We start from the raw sequence: 16,486 nt of genomic DNA, 5'->3' as shown, positions 1-16,486 counted from the left end.
GTTGCCTTATACTACTTTACTAGATATGTAATACCAGACTACTGAAGGCAGGTCTCTTCTACAGCCATGTGTTGTATCTTAGTTCTAATGACTACAGTTTGGAATACATCAATGCTTTGGTATTGGACAGTCACAACCACAAGTCTCATTACCCAATGGAACACTGCTGGCAACTTAATACAGGAAAAAGCTTCTGTAGATATAAAAAGACTAAAGAAATACTTTCTGTGGAAAATTACAATTACAATTTCAAACAGATGCCATTCTGTTTTGGAAGACACTTTGTCCAGTCAAACTTGAGAGAGAAAAATCAAGAGTGAGCTTTATTTGCCTTTTGCTGCCATAAATTCCTAGAATATCAATTAAGAATTTAGCTACACTGAAAACTAGTAAAGCCCAAAAGATAAATTCTGCTCAAGTGCAGTTTATAGTGAACATTAGCTAATATCTTACTGTGGGGTGTCTTAATTTTGAAAACGGCTGTGGTACTGCCCCTTAAGGGGTTCTGAGTTTCAGGACATTTGCTCTTAATTTTTAAAATAGTGTAGTCTAGTGAAAAGGGTAGAAAGACCTTCTGCAGACAAGTTATTTTGGATAGAAATGCATGTGTAATGGCAAAAATGAAAACTAAGTTGCCTTTAAACTACTGTCCTTATTCAAAATGGTAGTGCAAGAAATGCTACAAAGGTGGGAAACTTCCAAGTGACAGTTTCTATTCTTCAGTCATGAATTGTAATAGTAAATTCAGATGGCCTCATTTAAGCCCTTTAATAACATGCTGAATAATTTAATATACTTGTTTTTCACTCCCTCTGCAGCACACAGCCCTTTTAACCTTAGTCTCATTGCCAACTTATTTAATCAGAAGTCTGACTCGTAGCTGACCTAGCTGTCATTTTCTTAAACAGCATAAACTTTTTTTTAAGCTGAGGTTAGCTTTGAGAGATTCTTCTGGCTGCCTATGCGGCATCTGTTTCACTTATAGGTGTTGTGGGGGGAGGAAGGGGATAGGGGAAGGATACAGAGGACTTTAATTCATGTCCATTGATTCTGTGGTAGGTAATGAAGCTGAATCCTTCTGAATGCTTTCATAGAGTGAAGCCATTTCAGGATTGGCTCTGATTTGAGAAGAAAATTCAGCCATCACTGGACTTTTCTCTACTTCTGGGATGGTTAGTAGAGCAGCTACCGCCCTCATCGCTGACCGTTTCAGTTCATCCTGCTTTTCAAATTCCTGTTTCACAGAACCAGCTTTTACCTAAAATAAAAAATTTAAACATGGCTCTTAAATGGGATTTGGAAAAGGAAGAACATACACATAGTCGCAGTGGGAGGGAGTCAGAGAGGTGGGATATTTTGTAACTGGACAGGAATTTATGGTGACTTTTCAAAAGCAATCCACATGGACCTAACTGATTCAGAGAGAGCAGAATTAAACAGACACTGAGCATTGTTGAAAATGCCCACAGTAGTTGTACTTTATTAAGATGATGAACAAGCTAAATTACATACATGTATTCACAAAAGGCTATTTCTGCTTTGATACTGACACACATCTCCATTAGCAAGTGCTACATAGATACATCCGTTTAAGTTACACATGTAAAATAATAAATTCTAGGTACACTACAATACACCTGACTAAACTAATCAACAAACCTAATATTTCCTATTGGCAGCCAAGGTGACTAGGTAGTCATGACCTCAATTATAATTGCTCTATCGATATGCAAAGTTAATACTATTACATGAAATCTAGCAGCTGTGGGGTTACTTTTTCACTGCTTGGTTTTAATATCTCTTCACCATAAAGTCTAGAATTAGGTAAAAATGGCAATTAAACATCACGCTGCTATATGCATGCTGAATACTTTCCTGAAAATAAAATTTGCTTTGTATTAGTGGTTTTTTACACCTGCAAAGCCAACACAGCTATGGGAGAGGGAGCTGGATTCTATTGTGGCTTGTACATCAGAGTTGTTTTAGTTCCTATTATAGAAATATTTGTTACTGTTTGCAACATGCAAGCTGACTTTGCAGGGATGGCAGTCTGAAAACCCATCCTTTTATTTAGTAATTGAGCAAGTCTGATATAGAAATATTTCAAAGCTCATAAACAGGGAACATCACATTATTTTTAGAGTCATTTTTTCAGAGCAGAACCACAACTGAAGTCTCAAAACTCAAGTGATCTTGAGTGCTATTTACTGCAAGTCTGGAAATGAGCAAACTATGATTTAAGCAGGTGGAGTTTAACCTCAAGACCACAGTACCATTTATTACTTTAAAATATTTTCTGCAAAGGTCTAGTTTTTAAGAACTTGTGACAAAAATTCCATTCCATAACAAATATTTTAGATATTGTAGGCCCCAAATTGGCTCATTTTCAGCAAGTTCTGACAAATTGTCTAAGGCATCAGACCTTTCAGAAACATTTAATTTTTGTTTTATTACAAGTGTGAAATTCTTGCTTTCAGCAGGGATTAAGACCCAGATTGCAGTACCAAAGCAGTGGGGCTTGTAGACTTTCCAGATCTTGGAAAGTCTCTATTGCACACAGAAGCATAGTACTGACTTTTTTCCAAAAATCGTAGACACTCAACTGAAGCTTTCATTTAATCTTACCTTAGTAGAGCAAGTTGCCCGCAGGGGTTCAATCAATCGCTCTAGCCTTTGTAGAATTGCATTAGGACACAGCGTGGAGAGTCGAGCCAGCATGATGAAAGTCAACATCTAGAGGATTTTTTTAAAAAGGCCGATTTAAAATACTCTCAGATCCCCCTGAAACCCAAAACCCTTCTATCAAGTCCCCATGCATTCTACTGCAACAATTTCAGACAAATTACTGCATCACATAGCATTGTTCTCTGTTGGATGGTTTTCTTTGCACTCATAAAGGGGTATGTCTTTTAGACAGGGGCGGCTCCATGCAGCAGCGCACCAAGCGCGTGCCTGGAGTGGCAAGCCGCGGAGGGCGGCAGGCTGCCTTCGGCAGCATGTCTGCGGGAGGTCCGCCGGTCCCACAGTTTCAGCGGCAGGTACACCGAAGGCACGTTACCAGCAGACCTCCTGCAGACATGCCACCAAATCTGCATTACCAGCGGATCCCCTGCCGAAAGCCACCTAACTGCTGTGTTTGGGGCAGCAAAATACATAGAGCTGCCCCTGCTTTTAGACAAAAGAAAGGCTTGGAATCTAGAATATAAGTATGCATCAAATTCCAAAGCATTACAGAATACATGTGGCCCTTCTGAGTATTTAAAAACAGAAGCCAAATCCTGCAGCCCTTAAGAGGTCTTTCATGCAAAATCTTTGACATCAGTGAGTGTTTTGCCCCACTGAGTACTACAGGATCTGGCCCTCAACAGAAGTCAAATTTGAAGGGGGCCATAGGGAAAAGATGATAGTACTCGTACAAGCTTTGTCAGTCACGCCAGTGACAGTAAATTGAGTGTAGACCAGCCCTAAAAGAATAACAGAAGGATTGAAAACTGTTCAGATGTTCATATGGTAAAACTAATGTGGACAGAGCTGAACCAATACACAAGTATTTACATAAGCAGAGCTTATTTCTAAAAAGCTGTACCAGTACGAACACTTAATTCTAGTGCAATTGCATCCACACAAAATTCATAGATTTCAAAGCCAGAAGGGACCACTGTGATCATCTATTCCGACCTCCTGTATAGCCTAGGCCACGGAACTTCCCCAAAATAATTCCTAAAATGTATCTTTTTAGAAAAAAAACATACAATTTTGATTTAAAATGGTCAGTGACAGAGAATCCACCACAACCCTTGGTAAACTGTTCCAACAGTTACTCTCATTGTTAAAAATTTATGCCTTATTTTCAATCTGAATTTGTCTAGCTTCAACTTCCAGCCACTGGATAGCATTGCACCTTCCTCTTCTAGATTGAAGAGCCCATTATCCAATATTTGTTCTCCATGTAGGTACTTAGAGGCTGTAATCAAGTCATCCATTAACACTCTTTGTTAAACTAAATAGATTGAACTCCTTGAGTCTGTATCACTATAGGCAGGTTTTCTAATCTTTTAAATCATTCTCATGGCTCTTCTCTGAACCCTGTCCAATTTTTCAGCATCCTTGAATCATGGGCACCAGAACAAAACACGGTATTTCAGCAGCAGGTCACACCGGTTACAAATACAGAGATAAAACAACCTCTCTGCTCCTACTCAAGATTCCTGTTTATGTATCCAAGGATCACCTTAGCTCTTTTAGCAACAGCTTCACACTGGCAGCTCACGTTCAGCTGATTATCCACCGTGACCCCCCAAATCTTTTACAGAGTCACTGCTTCCCAGGATAGGGTCTCCCACCCTATAAGTAAGACCCATATTCTTTGTCCCTAGGTGTATACATTTACATGTAATTGTATTAAAAAACACGTTGTTTACTTGTGTCTAGTTTACCAAGCAACCAAGATCACTCTGAATCAGTGACCTAGCCTCTTCATTATTTACTGCTCCCCCGAATGTCATCTGCAAACTTCATCACTGATAATGTTATGTTTTCTCTCAGGTCACCGATAAAAAGTATTACATCAAGTATGGCCAAGAACAGACCCCTCTGGAACCTCCTACTGGAAACACACCCACTCACCAATTCCCTGTTTACAGTAATATTTTGAGACCTATCAGTTAGCCAGCTTTTAGTCCATTTAACATGAGCCATGTTAATTTTATATTGTTACAGTTTTTTAATCAAAATGTAATGCAATACCAAGTCAAATGCCTTACAGATACTAATTACCTTTATCAACTAAACTTGTAATCTCACTTAAAAAAAAAAAAAAAAGTATCAACTTAGTTTGACAGGTTCTCTTTTCCAGTAATTCATGTTGATTGACAATATATTTTATTACTTTCCTTTAATTCTTTATTGAGTTCCATATCAGCTGCTCCATTATCTTGCCCAGGATCGATGTCCAAGGCTTATTGAAAATCAACATTACCATCCAGTGAGCTCCACAGCCAGCTCTTTAAAACTCTTGGATACAAGTTATCTGGCCCTGCTGATTTCAAAATGTCTGACTTAAGAAGCTGCTGTTTAACATCCTCCAGAGATACTAGAGGAAGGGAAAGAGTGTCAGCATCATCATATGATGAGACAATCTGGTTTTTTCCTCAGATACAGAACAGAAATATTTATTAAACACTTCTGCCTTTTCTGCATTATTATTGATAACTATCATTTCCATCTAGTAATGGATAAGTACTATTTCCAGAATTATTTTTGTTCCTCATATACTTAAAATACTCTCTCTTATTGTCCTTAACTCTGCTGGCAATAGATTTCTCCTGCGCCTTTGCTTCCCTTATACATTTTCTGCAATTCCTAGCTTCTGATTTATATGCATTACTATCAAATTCCTCTTTCTTCCATTTGTTATATATTATATTTCATAGCTGCTTTTACTTCTCCTCTAAACCAGATCAGGTTTTTAAACCAATATGGCCTGCTTCCTTGACTATGGCATATCACATCTTTCAGAGCCATTGTTTCAGGTTTTGCAAACTGATGCAGACATCAGCTTAATGTGGGTTATGTTTTCAAGGCCAGCACAGCAACTTTAACAGCTAATAACTTTAAAAAAAAATAAAAATAAAAGAAAGCCTAAATATTAGAGAACAAGGCGGCAGCATGAAAAGGGTGCTGGGCATTGCACCGTCACACATCGGCGCAATCTGAGCCCTGGCCTTCACTGTAGTAAATAAGATCAAAACCAGTTACTTCCACTACTCTTGAACAGATAAGGAGAGGAAGTTACCCTAATGTCATAATGATCCTTAAGTCCATCCTCCACATGGTTCAAGTATTCATAGATGTCCAGTCGGTCAAGGCAGCTTTCCAGCAGTGAATACATGCACTCGAAGGCAGCTTTCCTCACATCAAGACCATCATCCACTGTGTGCTTGAACGGTCCCATTTCTACCTTAAAAGGAAAGAATGATACACCTGGTCACTATCAGTGAGGAAGGCTCCCTACTGCCACATCTTGGCTACCAAGTTAATGCCTACTAGATGTTCTCCCACACACCTAAGTCCCAAGGGTTCCACCCAACTATTTGCTCATGAGAGCATCACAGCATATTCCTGTCAATTCCACGTTGATCAAGACATTGACATACAGAACTCATGAAGCAGCAGCACTAGTCTACGTACCTCCCGTATCAGTTCCCTTCTGATCTTAGTTTCATTGTATAAGTGGGGTAGGACAGTGTTTAGCATGTCTCGGATTAAAGAAGGCTTATTGTGAGCAGCAGAATTAAACATCGCTAAAGCAACACGTCGAACGTTCAAGTCAGGATCCTGAAGAGTCTGTAAGAAGTCACCTGCAGGACAATAGCATAACATTTGTTTGACAGCATTAAATGCAATGTTTTAGTAGTTCTTCAAGATCTATCTACAGCTGATCCTCAGAGTAACATATGATATTTGAAGGAGCCAGGATATGAAGAAATCTTAGACACAATTATTAAAAATAATTCTAGAGGCAAAGCTTATACATAGTGATGCATTTAGATCTATTGTCCCTTCCTTTTTCTGGGATAGGATTTAAACTATTTGAGGCAACAGGCTACATCAGGGGTATAGAAATACCAATGTGATGCTAGCCACCAGTGACTTCATCTGAGAGTCCAAGTAGAAGCCTTAGTTTTTGTACAGGAAGTTTCTTTTCGATGCTCAGCCTAGATGTCTCCGAAGCAGAGTTTTTGCAGTTTCTCTTTGATAGCTCTGAGATGCAGAGACATGGGTGTCCAACTTAAGAAATATTTTACAAAACACTTGGCTGTGAAGCCAGAATCACAGGGGTTTCATTCTCCACTAAATTCATAGTTTCCATTCATGAGTGACACACATACCTGAAGGAGGAAGGCCAGAACATACACTAACACTCACTCTGCAACCGCAGCATGGAATTCTAGATCTTTTTCATCTACATTTCTCTGGGGTTAAATTAGTCAAATCAATTTGAAAAATATCTTACTTGCAATACAAAATAGGGCAGTGGTAGGGCCATTGATAGTGTACCAGACCTCATGTGCAGAGCTCAAGATTTCTATAGGAATTGAAACTCACCTATGCAACCTTTCAGAAGTAAGTCAATAGGCTGTGGCTGATCTGAAATAGTGAATTTGATTGCAGTTACTACAGTACTTCGTGCATGTGGGGAACCTGCAACAAAGAGGGAACATAAAAACAAAGATGTGTGTAATTCACACAGTATGATCTTTACTAGGGCTGTCAATTAATCGCAGTTAACTCACGTGATTAACTCAAAACAATTAATCACATTACAAAAATTAGTCATGATTAATCATAGTTTTAATGACAGGTTTCAGAGTAGCAGCTGTGTTAGTCTGTATCCGCAAAAAGAACAAGAGCACTTGTGGCACCTTAGAGACTAACAAATTTATTTCAGCGTGAGCTTTCGTGAGCTACAGCTCACTTCTTCGGATGCATAGAATGGAACACACAGACAGGAGATATTTATACGTACAGAGAACATGAAAAGATGGAAGTATGCATACCAACAGGAAACTGGTATGCATACTTCCATCTTTTCATGTTCTCTGTACGTATAAATATCACCTGTCTGTGTGTTCCATTCTGTGCATCCGAAGAAGTGAGCTGTAGCTCACGAAAGCTCACGCTGAAATAAATTTGTTAGTCTCTAAGGTGCCACAAGTGCTCTTGTTCTTTTTGCGTAGTTTTAATCACACTATTAAACAATAGAATACCAATTGAAATTTATTAAATTTTTTTGATGTTTTTCTACATTTTCAAATATATTGATTTCAATTACAATAATACAGAGTAGACAGTGCTCACTTTATATTGTTTTTTATTACAAATATTCGCACTGTAAAAATGGCAAACAAGAAATAATATTTTTTCAGTTCACCTCAAACAAGTACTGTAGTGCAATCTCTTTATTGCGAAAGTGCAACTTACAAGTGTAGATTTTTTTGTTATATATCTGCACTCAAAAACAAAACAATGTAAAGCTTTAGAGCCTACAAGTCCACTCAGTCCTACTTCTTGTTCAACCAATTGCTAAGACAAACAAGTTTGTTTACATTTACGGGCAATAATGCTGCCCTCCTCCAATTTACAATGTCAGCTGAAAGTGAGAACAGGAGTTCGAATGGCACTTTTGTAACTGGCATTACAAGGTATTTACGTGCCAGATATGCTAAACTTTCATATGCCCCTTCATGCTTCAGCCACCATTCCAGAGGACATTTCCATACTGATGATGCTTGTTAAAAAAAAAATATGATGCATTAATTACATTTGTGGCTGAGCTCCTCGGGGGAGAATTGTATGTCTCTTACTCTGTTTTACCCACATTCTCCCATATATTTCATCTTATAGCAGTCTCAGATGATGACTCAGTATGTTGTTCATTTTAAGAGCACTTTCACTGCAGATTTGACAAAACACAAAGAAGGTACCAATATGAGATTTCTAAAGATAGCTACAGCACTTGATCCACGGTTTAAGAATCTGAAGTGCCTTCCAAAATCTGAGCGGGACAAGGTATGGAACGTGCTGTCAGAAATATTAAGAGAGCAAAACTCTGATGCGGAAACTACAGAACTTGCACCACCAAAAAAGAAAATCAACCTTCTGCTGGTGGCATCTGACTCAGACGATGAGAATGAACATGCGTCGGTCTGCGCTGCTTTGGATGGTTATCGAGCAGAACCCATTATCAGCATGGGGGCTTGTCCTCTGGAATGATGATTGAAGCATGAAGGGACATATGAATCTTTAGTGCATCTGGCACATAAATATCTTGCAATGCCAGATACAACAGTGCCATGCGAACGCATGTTCTCACTTTCAGGTGGTATTGTAAACAAGAAGCAGGAAGCATTCTCTCCTTCCCATTACCTGATGACAGCTGCTTTTTCAGCCTGGGCAGCAGCTGGGACGGATTCACTAGGGCCAGTTTTCCCAAGCATTCAGCAACTACATTTCGTGTCCCCTCCTCTGTGCACTCGCAATGATTGAAAAGCAGAGCCCAAATGTCTTCCACGTAAGGTTTGAGGCCATCTGCTGGGGAGGAGCTGATGACTTCTTTTAGAGAATGGAGTAGTAAGTATTGTCTCTTGGGCTGGCTTCCAATTTCCTTCAGCATAAAGGGAAGATATTCCTTAAGATTTCCAGCACTGATGTTCCCCAGAGCATAGGAAGCTGCTGATTTCACCTCTTCGCTGGGAGAAGCAAATGCTTCCAGTATTACTGTTTTGAGCTCCTTCTGAGCACTTAGGTTCATGGTGCGACCCATCTCTGCCAGCGAAAGGAAGGCTAGCATTTTAACAGCAGCACTGGACTTGGGGTTCTTCACATCTTGAATAAACTGGCTCGCTACCCTGGTGGCTTCTTTTGGACATGCTGATGAAAGGGCTGCCACACACTTTGCTACAGAGTAATAGGCTTGTTTATGTAAAGTCACAGCTGCCCCACCAGGACTTGAGTATATGGGGCTCGTTAGCTGTTTCATCAGCTCTGCATAACCCATGTTGGCTGTCTTTGTTATAACCAAAGCTTGAAAGAAGTCTATTATGGCAGTCAGTGCTCCTCCTTGTAGCAAAGGGGAGTGGACAAGCTGAAACAGTTCACAAAGAACTGAACCACTTATCTTGGATAAGGAAGATGGATAAACCTTAGCTAAGGTAGTAAGGAACACGATAGCCACCTGAGAAACATGCAAATCATTCTCACTAATTAAAGCAGGAAGCTCTGTCAGCACAGACTCAACCATAGCAGGCTTGAGGCTATCACTGTAGTTCTTAATTAATATGTCCAGAGCTGTCAGAGTGCTCAGTTTCAAGGCACGTTGATTCTTTCTCAAGAAGGAAGCTAGAATGGGGAATCCTTCCCCTAGAATAGGCCTTAAGTCTATCTTCAGTGGAGAACTAGCAATTAAGGTTAATGCTTTGACGGTTGTTAGTCTGGTTATTTCATTTTTCAGCCTTTCTAGAAAAATCTTCAAGGTTGGCGGGAGATCACCACTTAAATGGTCTCCAAGATTGCAGACGATCTGTCCCATGCAAGAGATAGCCCGTTCTTTCACCTCCTGATCAATATCAGCAGCTTTCAATCTCTTTAGAGTACCAGAAAAAAGGTCTTTCACATAGGGCTTGGCATCAAATGCACAAGATTTGTCCAAGGGCCGAATAACTTTCACAAGCTGCTGAGTGACCAGCAAAGCTTCTGATGTGATCTTATAAAAGGGGTCTCCAATACAGGTCACAACTGGAGGTAGCAGTGCCTTAATATGGGGATGAAACACTTCTGGTTGGTGATTGCAGAGAAGAACATGAAGGAAAGACAGTGTATCAATCCTCATGTTGGAGGAGCTGGATTTATCAGCCAAGGAGAAAATAATACCTGTTCAGGGGAGACATTAACATATATTATCTTATTTCTTCAAATGATTTCACAAAGATTAAAAAAAAGACAAATTCTAAAATAGTTGGATACAAATCCAAATAATTTCCTTTGCTCCACCCCACTGAGACCATGTCTACACTAGGAGTGCTTCACCAATACAGGAATCCCAAAATACTATATTCACAAAGCACTACTATTGTGGACACAGTTATAACAACAAAGCTATGCTTTGTACCAATATAGTAAAGCCACTCCTGACAAGAAAACAAACAAACAAACAAACAAACAATCTATACAGGTAGAAACATAGCTACGTCACTAAGGGATTATACCTCATCACACTCCTGACCAACAGAGCTCTGCTGTCAAAAGCTCCTAGTGTAGATGTAACTTGATACACATGCATTCTCACAGTAGCTGTTTATGTTTTCAGCTAAGTGACAAGTCAGAAAATAGCCAGTCCACATGGCTGCACTGGAGAGCTACAAAAGTATTTTACAGGCACTTTAACTGGATGGCTAAAAAACCACCTGTCAGTATTTGTAGGGTGATCTGGGGAGGAATTGAGCTATGGAAAATCTCAAAGAAAGGAGTGGAAACAACTGCTTGGTTTTTGCAAAATTAGACTGGACAAAAATGTTAGAAAAAAATGTACTTTAGAGAATAATCCTGCATTGGCAGAGAGCTAGACTGAATGCACTAGTGGGTCTTTTCCATATCTAACTTCTGTGATATAGACTGAAAATTGTTTTTTGGATGAGCCATCAGTACGGTATTTCCAAGAGTCCCATTTACCACCCCCAACACAATTTATTGTTCATATTTTCTGTTGTCTCATGTAAACATACAGAAATTGAAGGTCATGGGATGATCAGGGTCAGGGGGCATTGAAAAGGCAGTTTCCCTAAACATTTACAGTAAGGACAAGCCCAAGGTCTTGGTAAGACCTCAATGTTATGAGTATTTCAACATTCTTGGATATTCACCCTTCACTAATTTACAAGGAGGGAAAGTTGGATGAAAAAACTTGTGGGCCTGCAAATAAAACCCTTTCCCAATAAACATTTGTAAAACATTCCATGAGATTAAAAGAGAAATAGAAAATGTCACCGCTATGGCCCCAATCCTGAGCTCAGTCAATTGACTTCTGACTCCAGTGGCAGCAGGAGCAGACCCTGTCCCTTTTTAGTGTTTATACATATCCAGAAATTAAAAAAAGGCAGGAAAGAGAAACACGTCATTTAGAAACCTTATAGCACTGAAAGTGGAACCTTTAAACTGAGACAACCGTTTCCTACCATCTCCCAGCCAACAAACCAGTTTTACCAGGCATTAACGCCGGGATGTGATCTGCCAGGCAGCCAGGAAGAACATTGGCCAGTTCTGTAAGGAGACTGAAGCACCCTTGCCTCGATTTGATGCTTTTCTCTTTGAGCTGCTTGTGCAAGGCCTTGATGATGTTTGGAACCTGCAGTTTTAGAAAGCAAAAAGAACAACAAAAAAATGCCTCATAGGTAACCCTGGCCTTTTTGACACAGAGCTATGCTAGCAAAGCAGTTTACCCAGCTTAGCTACACACATTAATAATTCAGTGTGAGAAGAGAGAGCGATCAAAAATGAATATGTTCAATGGTTTAGTAAAGGGAGACTCTGGAGAGTGAATTAGGGACTGAGTGAGTGAGAGAGAGAGAGAGAAAGAGAGAGTGGAACGAAGGGGTGGCTATTTAAACTCTTCTATTCATATATTTTAAGTTTTTTCTTTTTAATTCTATGAAAATATTTTAAGGCAAAAGCTTCTCCTCTAGTGCCACTACCTCAAAACACAGTGGCATTGCTTAGTGATCAGCTTGGATGCTTCTCTAACAAGGAGACGGAAGTGAAACTGACCAGTCAAGTTTCAACAGTCTCAGTTGAACAAAGGGCAAAATTAAACAAACTGGTGAAAAGTAGGCTAGAAGTTAGATATTAATCCTGAAAGAAATTTAAGGACCTGATCCTGCATTTAGAACTGAAGAACTGGACCTCTGCAGAGCTCCAGCAAAGCCCATCCACACAGAAGCAATTACAGGACGAGGTATATTAGCCATACAGATATTTTCTTTTTTAAATATTGAATTTAGTTACATCAGTTACATTAAATGGGCAGAAAACTACATTTTGGAAAGGATCTAAATCCCTCTGCTTCAGGGTAAAAGACAACCGCTAACTGATGTGGGCTAGCAAGAGGTTCTCATGAGCACCTTATTCCCTAATAACTGATGACAGTATTTCTTTCATCTTCCTCTGAAGCACCTGGGACTGGCCACTATGGGAGACAGGATACTGGCTAGATGGAGCCCGGTCTGGTCTGGGGATTCCTACATTATGTTGACAGTAGCCCGTTAGCGTATTTCAGAATTTAAAAAATTGGTAAAAAAGCCATGGCTTCTAACTTTTTAGTTCAATTAACTGTGAAGTATGTACCCTGCATAGTTACAAGAACACAAGCATACAAAGATATTATGAAACACTAGCTAATGGTTCCTGTAATGATCAGAGCCCGATAGTGTTAATGCCCTGCCACACCTATACGTTGTATCCGAAATTTATCTGACTTCTAATGGCCTAAATCTAATATGTTTGTGCAGTAATTTATTCAATGAGTTCCTGAACAATGACACGTCTGCTTAACTGGAGCAATTGCCACAACAGCCGATGGATTTTACACAATGACTGAGGTGGTACACTAGTGTCTGCAAATCCCTTCGCAGCAGTGTGCAGGTATGACTCATTATCCCACTCAATGGCCCTGGGTTCACTTCAGGACACTCTTTTGGTTTGTTGTCGCTGCTATAGGAGTCAAACAATTATAAACATGCCACCATGCTTCAGCTATGGCTAATTTTAAAAGTACACGTTTCAAGAGTTAACATTCTTCCAGCACATTTTCCTCTTGTGAGCTACCAACAGTCACGGTGATCACTAAGGGAGTGGCCACACTATGATTAGCTTAGTGTTAACCATCCTGAAACACAGTTGAAATGGCTGTTGGTACAATAGTTCTAGCATGGCTTCCTTGTCCGGCATGGATTGATATTTTTCTGAGAATCATAGGGTGGGAGTGGTGGAGGTGGGTCAGATAGCTTTCCTAGCACGGATCACATGAGGGATAGGTCCGTCTACAATGGTCAAGGAAACTGTCACTGAGCATGCTAGCATCAGCCATTTAAACATTGTGGTCCTATCTACACTATGAAATTAACCAAGTTTAGCAACTGTTAAGAAGCTGACATAATGGGGTTCGAAGGTGCTATAATTCTGGGCTGGGTGGCCAGAGCCAGAGCCAAACTGTAGAACCATGCGGACAGTTAAAAATGGTTTCAGCACATTGAGTTTTTTGTTTGGTCTAAAAATCTGGTTACACCAGGATTTGCCCCCTTCTTCAAGACCTCATCTACTCCAGTTTTTGTTTTTTTGACTGAGAAACTACCCTTGATGAGGCTTTAGCATTTTGATCACGTTTTCTAGACCTGCTCTGAATCATTACACCAACTCCACTTGCACCCTCACTCTTACTGTCACCTGGGGAGCTGCACTAGAGGGAGATTTCTCAAAAATAGTTAATGTAGACACAGCCCTGTTGTAAAATGGATCTTTCATTCATTCATAAGTACAATTCCAGATAACGCAATTGTTTTAAAAAGTCTCACTCTGTTGGCACTGGCCAGACAGTGTCTGAAACCAGTTTAGCTGGAACCGAATTCAACACCCAGTGTAGTCCAGCTACTAGCATGGATTTCAATTGCATCCAGACAGAACTGGGATACATTAGGTGTAACCAGGATGTGACATGTTCATGGTTACAGCTTGTATGCGTGATTCCACACATTAAACACAGATGTATTTTTCCTGGCGCAACCCTATAAGTCTATCCCCTCCTACCATCCTGCACAATATGAGCCCATTCTGGGTAAACCTGGGCAGATATCCCATTCTGCCTCTGTTTCTGGCACAACAGAGGATTGTCAATATTTTCACATGGCATAATGCACTTCAGGATGTTCTCCCACACAATGACCTGTGAGATAAGAGGACTGGCTAACCCTTTTATGCAGGCACAGTTAGGCCATCCGATCTACACAACAAGACCATCACACCAGAACTCAGTTACAGCTTGAAAATTGTGTTACAGTTCTGTCTGTGGTAGAGTTCCTCCACATGGCTGGAAAATACATTAACCGTTCCATGTGTACACACAGACTATGTGATGTCAACAATTTTACAACCTTACTGAAAATCTGGAGCGGACACAGGACCTGAAAACAACAGATCTTCTGAAATATGTCTATAAATCCAAGAATCAAACAAGCAGGGGGGAAAGCTTTCCACCTTCCTTATACTACTCTTACTAAGAGACAAGATCCTTCTGGTAGCCATGTTGCCTGGCTCAGCTATTGCACATGTTGCCTGGCTCAGCTATTGCACATATTTGTTGATGACGTGTCTTCCAGTTCTTTTCACTACTATTCAACTTAATCTGCATACCTCTTTCTCACTCACCTGGTTCTGAAGCATGGTGAGGGGTATCTCTTCCTTGCCTCCTGCATCTGAAGCATGTAGCCAGCTCTGTATGGGCTGGGTTTGCTTCAGCAAAGAGATATATGCACAGAAGATGTCGGCTTTGACATTCTCCTCTCTTTCCTTGAATCTGCCAATCAAAACAGGGGATAGAGTCTTGTAGAAATCCTGGAGGAGGTCGTGCCGGGTACTGACAATGGCTTCCAGGCACTTAGCCGCAGACCTGCGAACTTTCCAGCTAATGTCATCGTCATCGCTGTACTCGTCATCACTCTCTGGAAACAGTGAGTGGGGAAAAACACACCACATTACAAGAGAAACACAAGTAGAGAATCACCACATGCCCCCGACTTTCCCTCTCGCAGGTCATTTCTCTTCCTATTGAGCTCAAAAGTGAACATGAGATAAACAGATGCCAATAATTAACGTTTCTGGGAAAAATCAGATTTGGGTTATTCTGGACAATTTCCACAGCCAGTCATCAGAACCCAGTGCATTATAGTGGCTCGTATGTGTCACCGCTGCCCTGTGGTGGATAAAATGTCTGACTGATTCACTATGTATCGGATTCCATGGACCTCTAGTGCCTGAAGGTCTCCCTGTTAACTACAGCTATTGGAGAGTCCACTTTAGCTCATGTTGTAAGGGCTTGTGTTTTGAAGGGGGGATAAGGTCTTGAGTTCCATTTATTTTAAGGCCAGAAGTAACCATTAGGGCAATCCATTATGAGGAATAATACAGGTCACAGAACTTCACAATTTCTGCATTTTACCCCATGACTTGTGGATGAGCAGGAGGAGCTCTTTTAGAAAGGCATACGATCTCGAAAAGGTATCACATCCCGTCGGATGCTGTTCCAATGGTTAACTCCCCTCACCGTTAAACATTTGTGCCTTACTTTCCATTTGAATTATTCTAGCTCTACTCTGAGTCATGACCAGGGGCGGCTCCAGGCACCAGCATGCCAAGCGTGTGCTTGGGGCGGCAAGCCGTGGGGGGCACTCTGCCGGTCGCCGCGATGGCGGCAGGCAGGTTGCCTTCAGTGGCATGCCTGTGGAGGGTCTACTGGTCCCACGGCTTCAGCGGACCTCCTGCAGGCTGCCATCAAAGCCGCGGGACTGGGGACCTCCCGCAGGCAAGCCGTCAAAGGCAGCCTGCCTGCCGTGCTTGGGGCAGCAAAATATCTAGAGCTGCCCCTGGTCATGATACCCTGTGCAGCAACAGAACTGGCACATTGTGGAACTCATTCAATACCTGAAATGTATTAAGTGCACAACTGATGCGACCTGAGCCTAGAGCATGAAACTTGTTTTCTCCACATGCCCACCTCGATCTATCCCTTACCCCACTCATTTAAAAAGAAGCTACTGAGAAAGACCTGGATCAGAGGTGGTGGCAGTTGTAGCCAATGTCAGCCCGAAGGTAGCAAGACCTTTTTTATTTTTTGGATTATATTAAGTTTCACTATTTTACACCAGGGCCGCCAAGGGGGGGG

General features: G+C 40.8%; 1 protein-coding gene across 1 annotated transcript in view; it reads right to left on the bottom strand.

Moving 5' to 3' along the window:
- Positions 1-309: 309 nt before the first annotated feature.
- LOC127054438 (cullin-associated NEDD8-dissociated protein 1-like) overlaps positions 310-16,486 on the bottom strand; it is a 33,676-nt gene continuing 17,499 nt past the window's right edge. The window contains exons 8-15 of the mRNA XM_050960615.1: positions 14,974-15,266; positions 11,761-11,902; positions 8,929-10,431; positions 7,108-7,203; positions 6,190-6,359; positions 5,795-5,959; positions 2,626-2,733; positions 310-1,258 (exon numbers count right to left, since the gene is read on the bottom strand). Coding sequence (XP_050816572.1) covers positions 1,031-1,258; positions 2,626-2,733; positions 5,795-5,959; positions 6,190-6,359; positions 7,108-7,203; positions 8,929-10,431; positions 11,761-11,902; positions 14,974-15,266 — 2,705 coding nt within the window. The 3' untranslated portion in view covers positions 310-1,030. The remainder of the gene's footprint in view (positions 1,259-2,625; positions 2,734-5,794; positions 5,960-6,189; positions 6,360-7,107; positions 7,204-8,928; positions 10,432-11,760; positions 11,903-14,973; positions 15,267-16,486) is intronic.

The sequence above is a fragment of the Gopherus flavomarginatus genome, chromosome 6, assembly GCF_025201925.1.
Source record: "Gopherus flavomarginatus isolate rGopFla2 chromosome 6, rGopFla2.mat.asm, whole genome shotgun sequence".
NCBI classification, from domain to species: Eukaryota; Metazoa; Chordata; order Testudines; family Testudinidae; genus Gopherus; species Gopherus flavomarginatus.
Note: the sequence above shows the minus strand (reverse complement) of the source record. Positions and strands in the feature narration are given on the sequence as shown.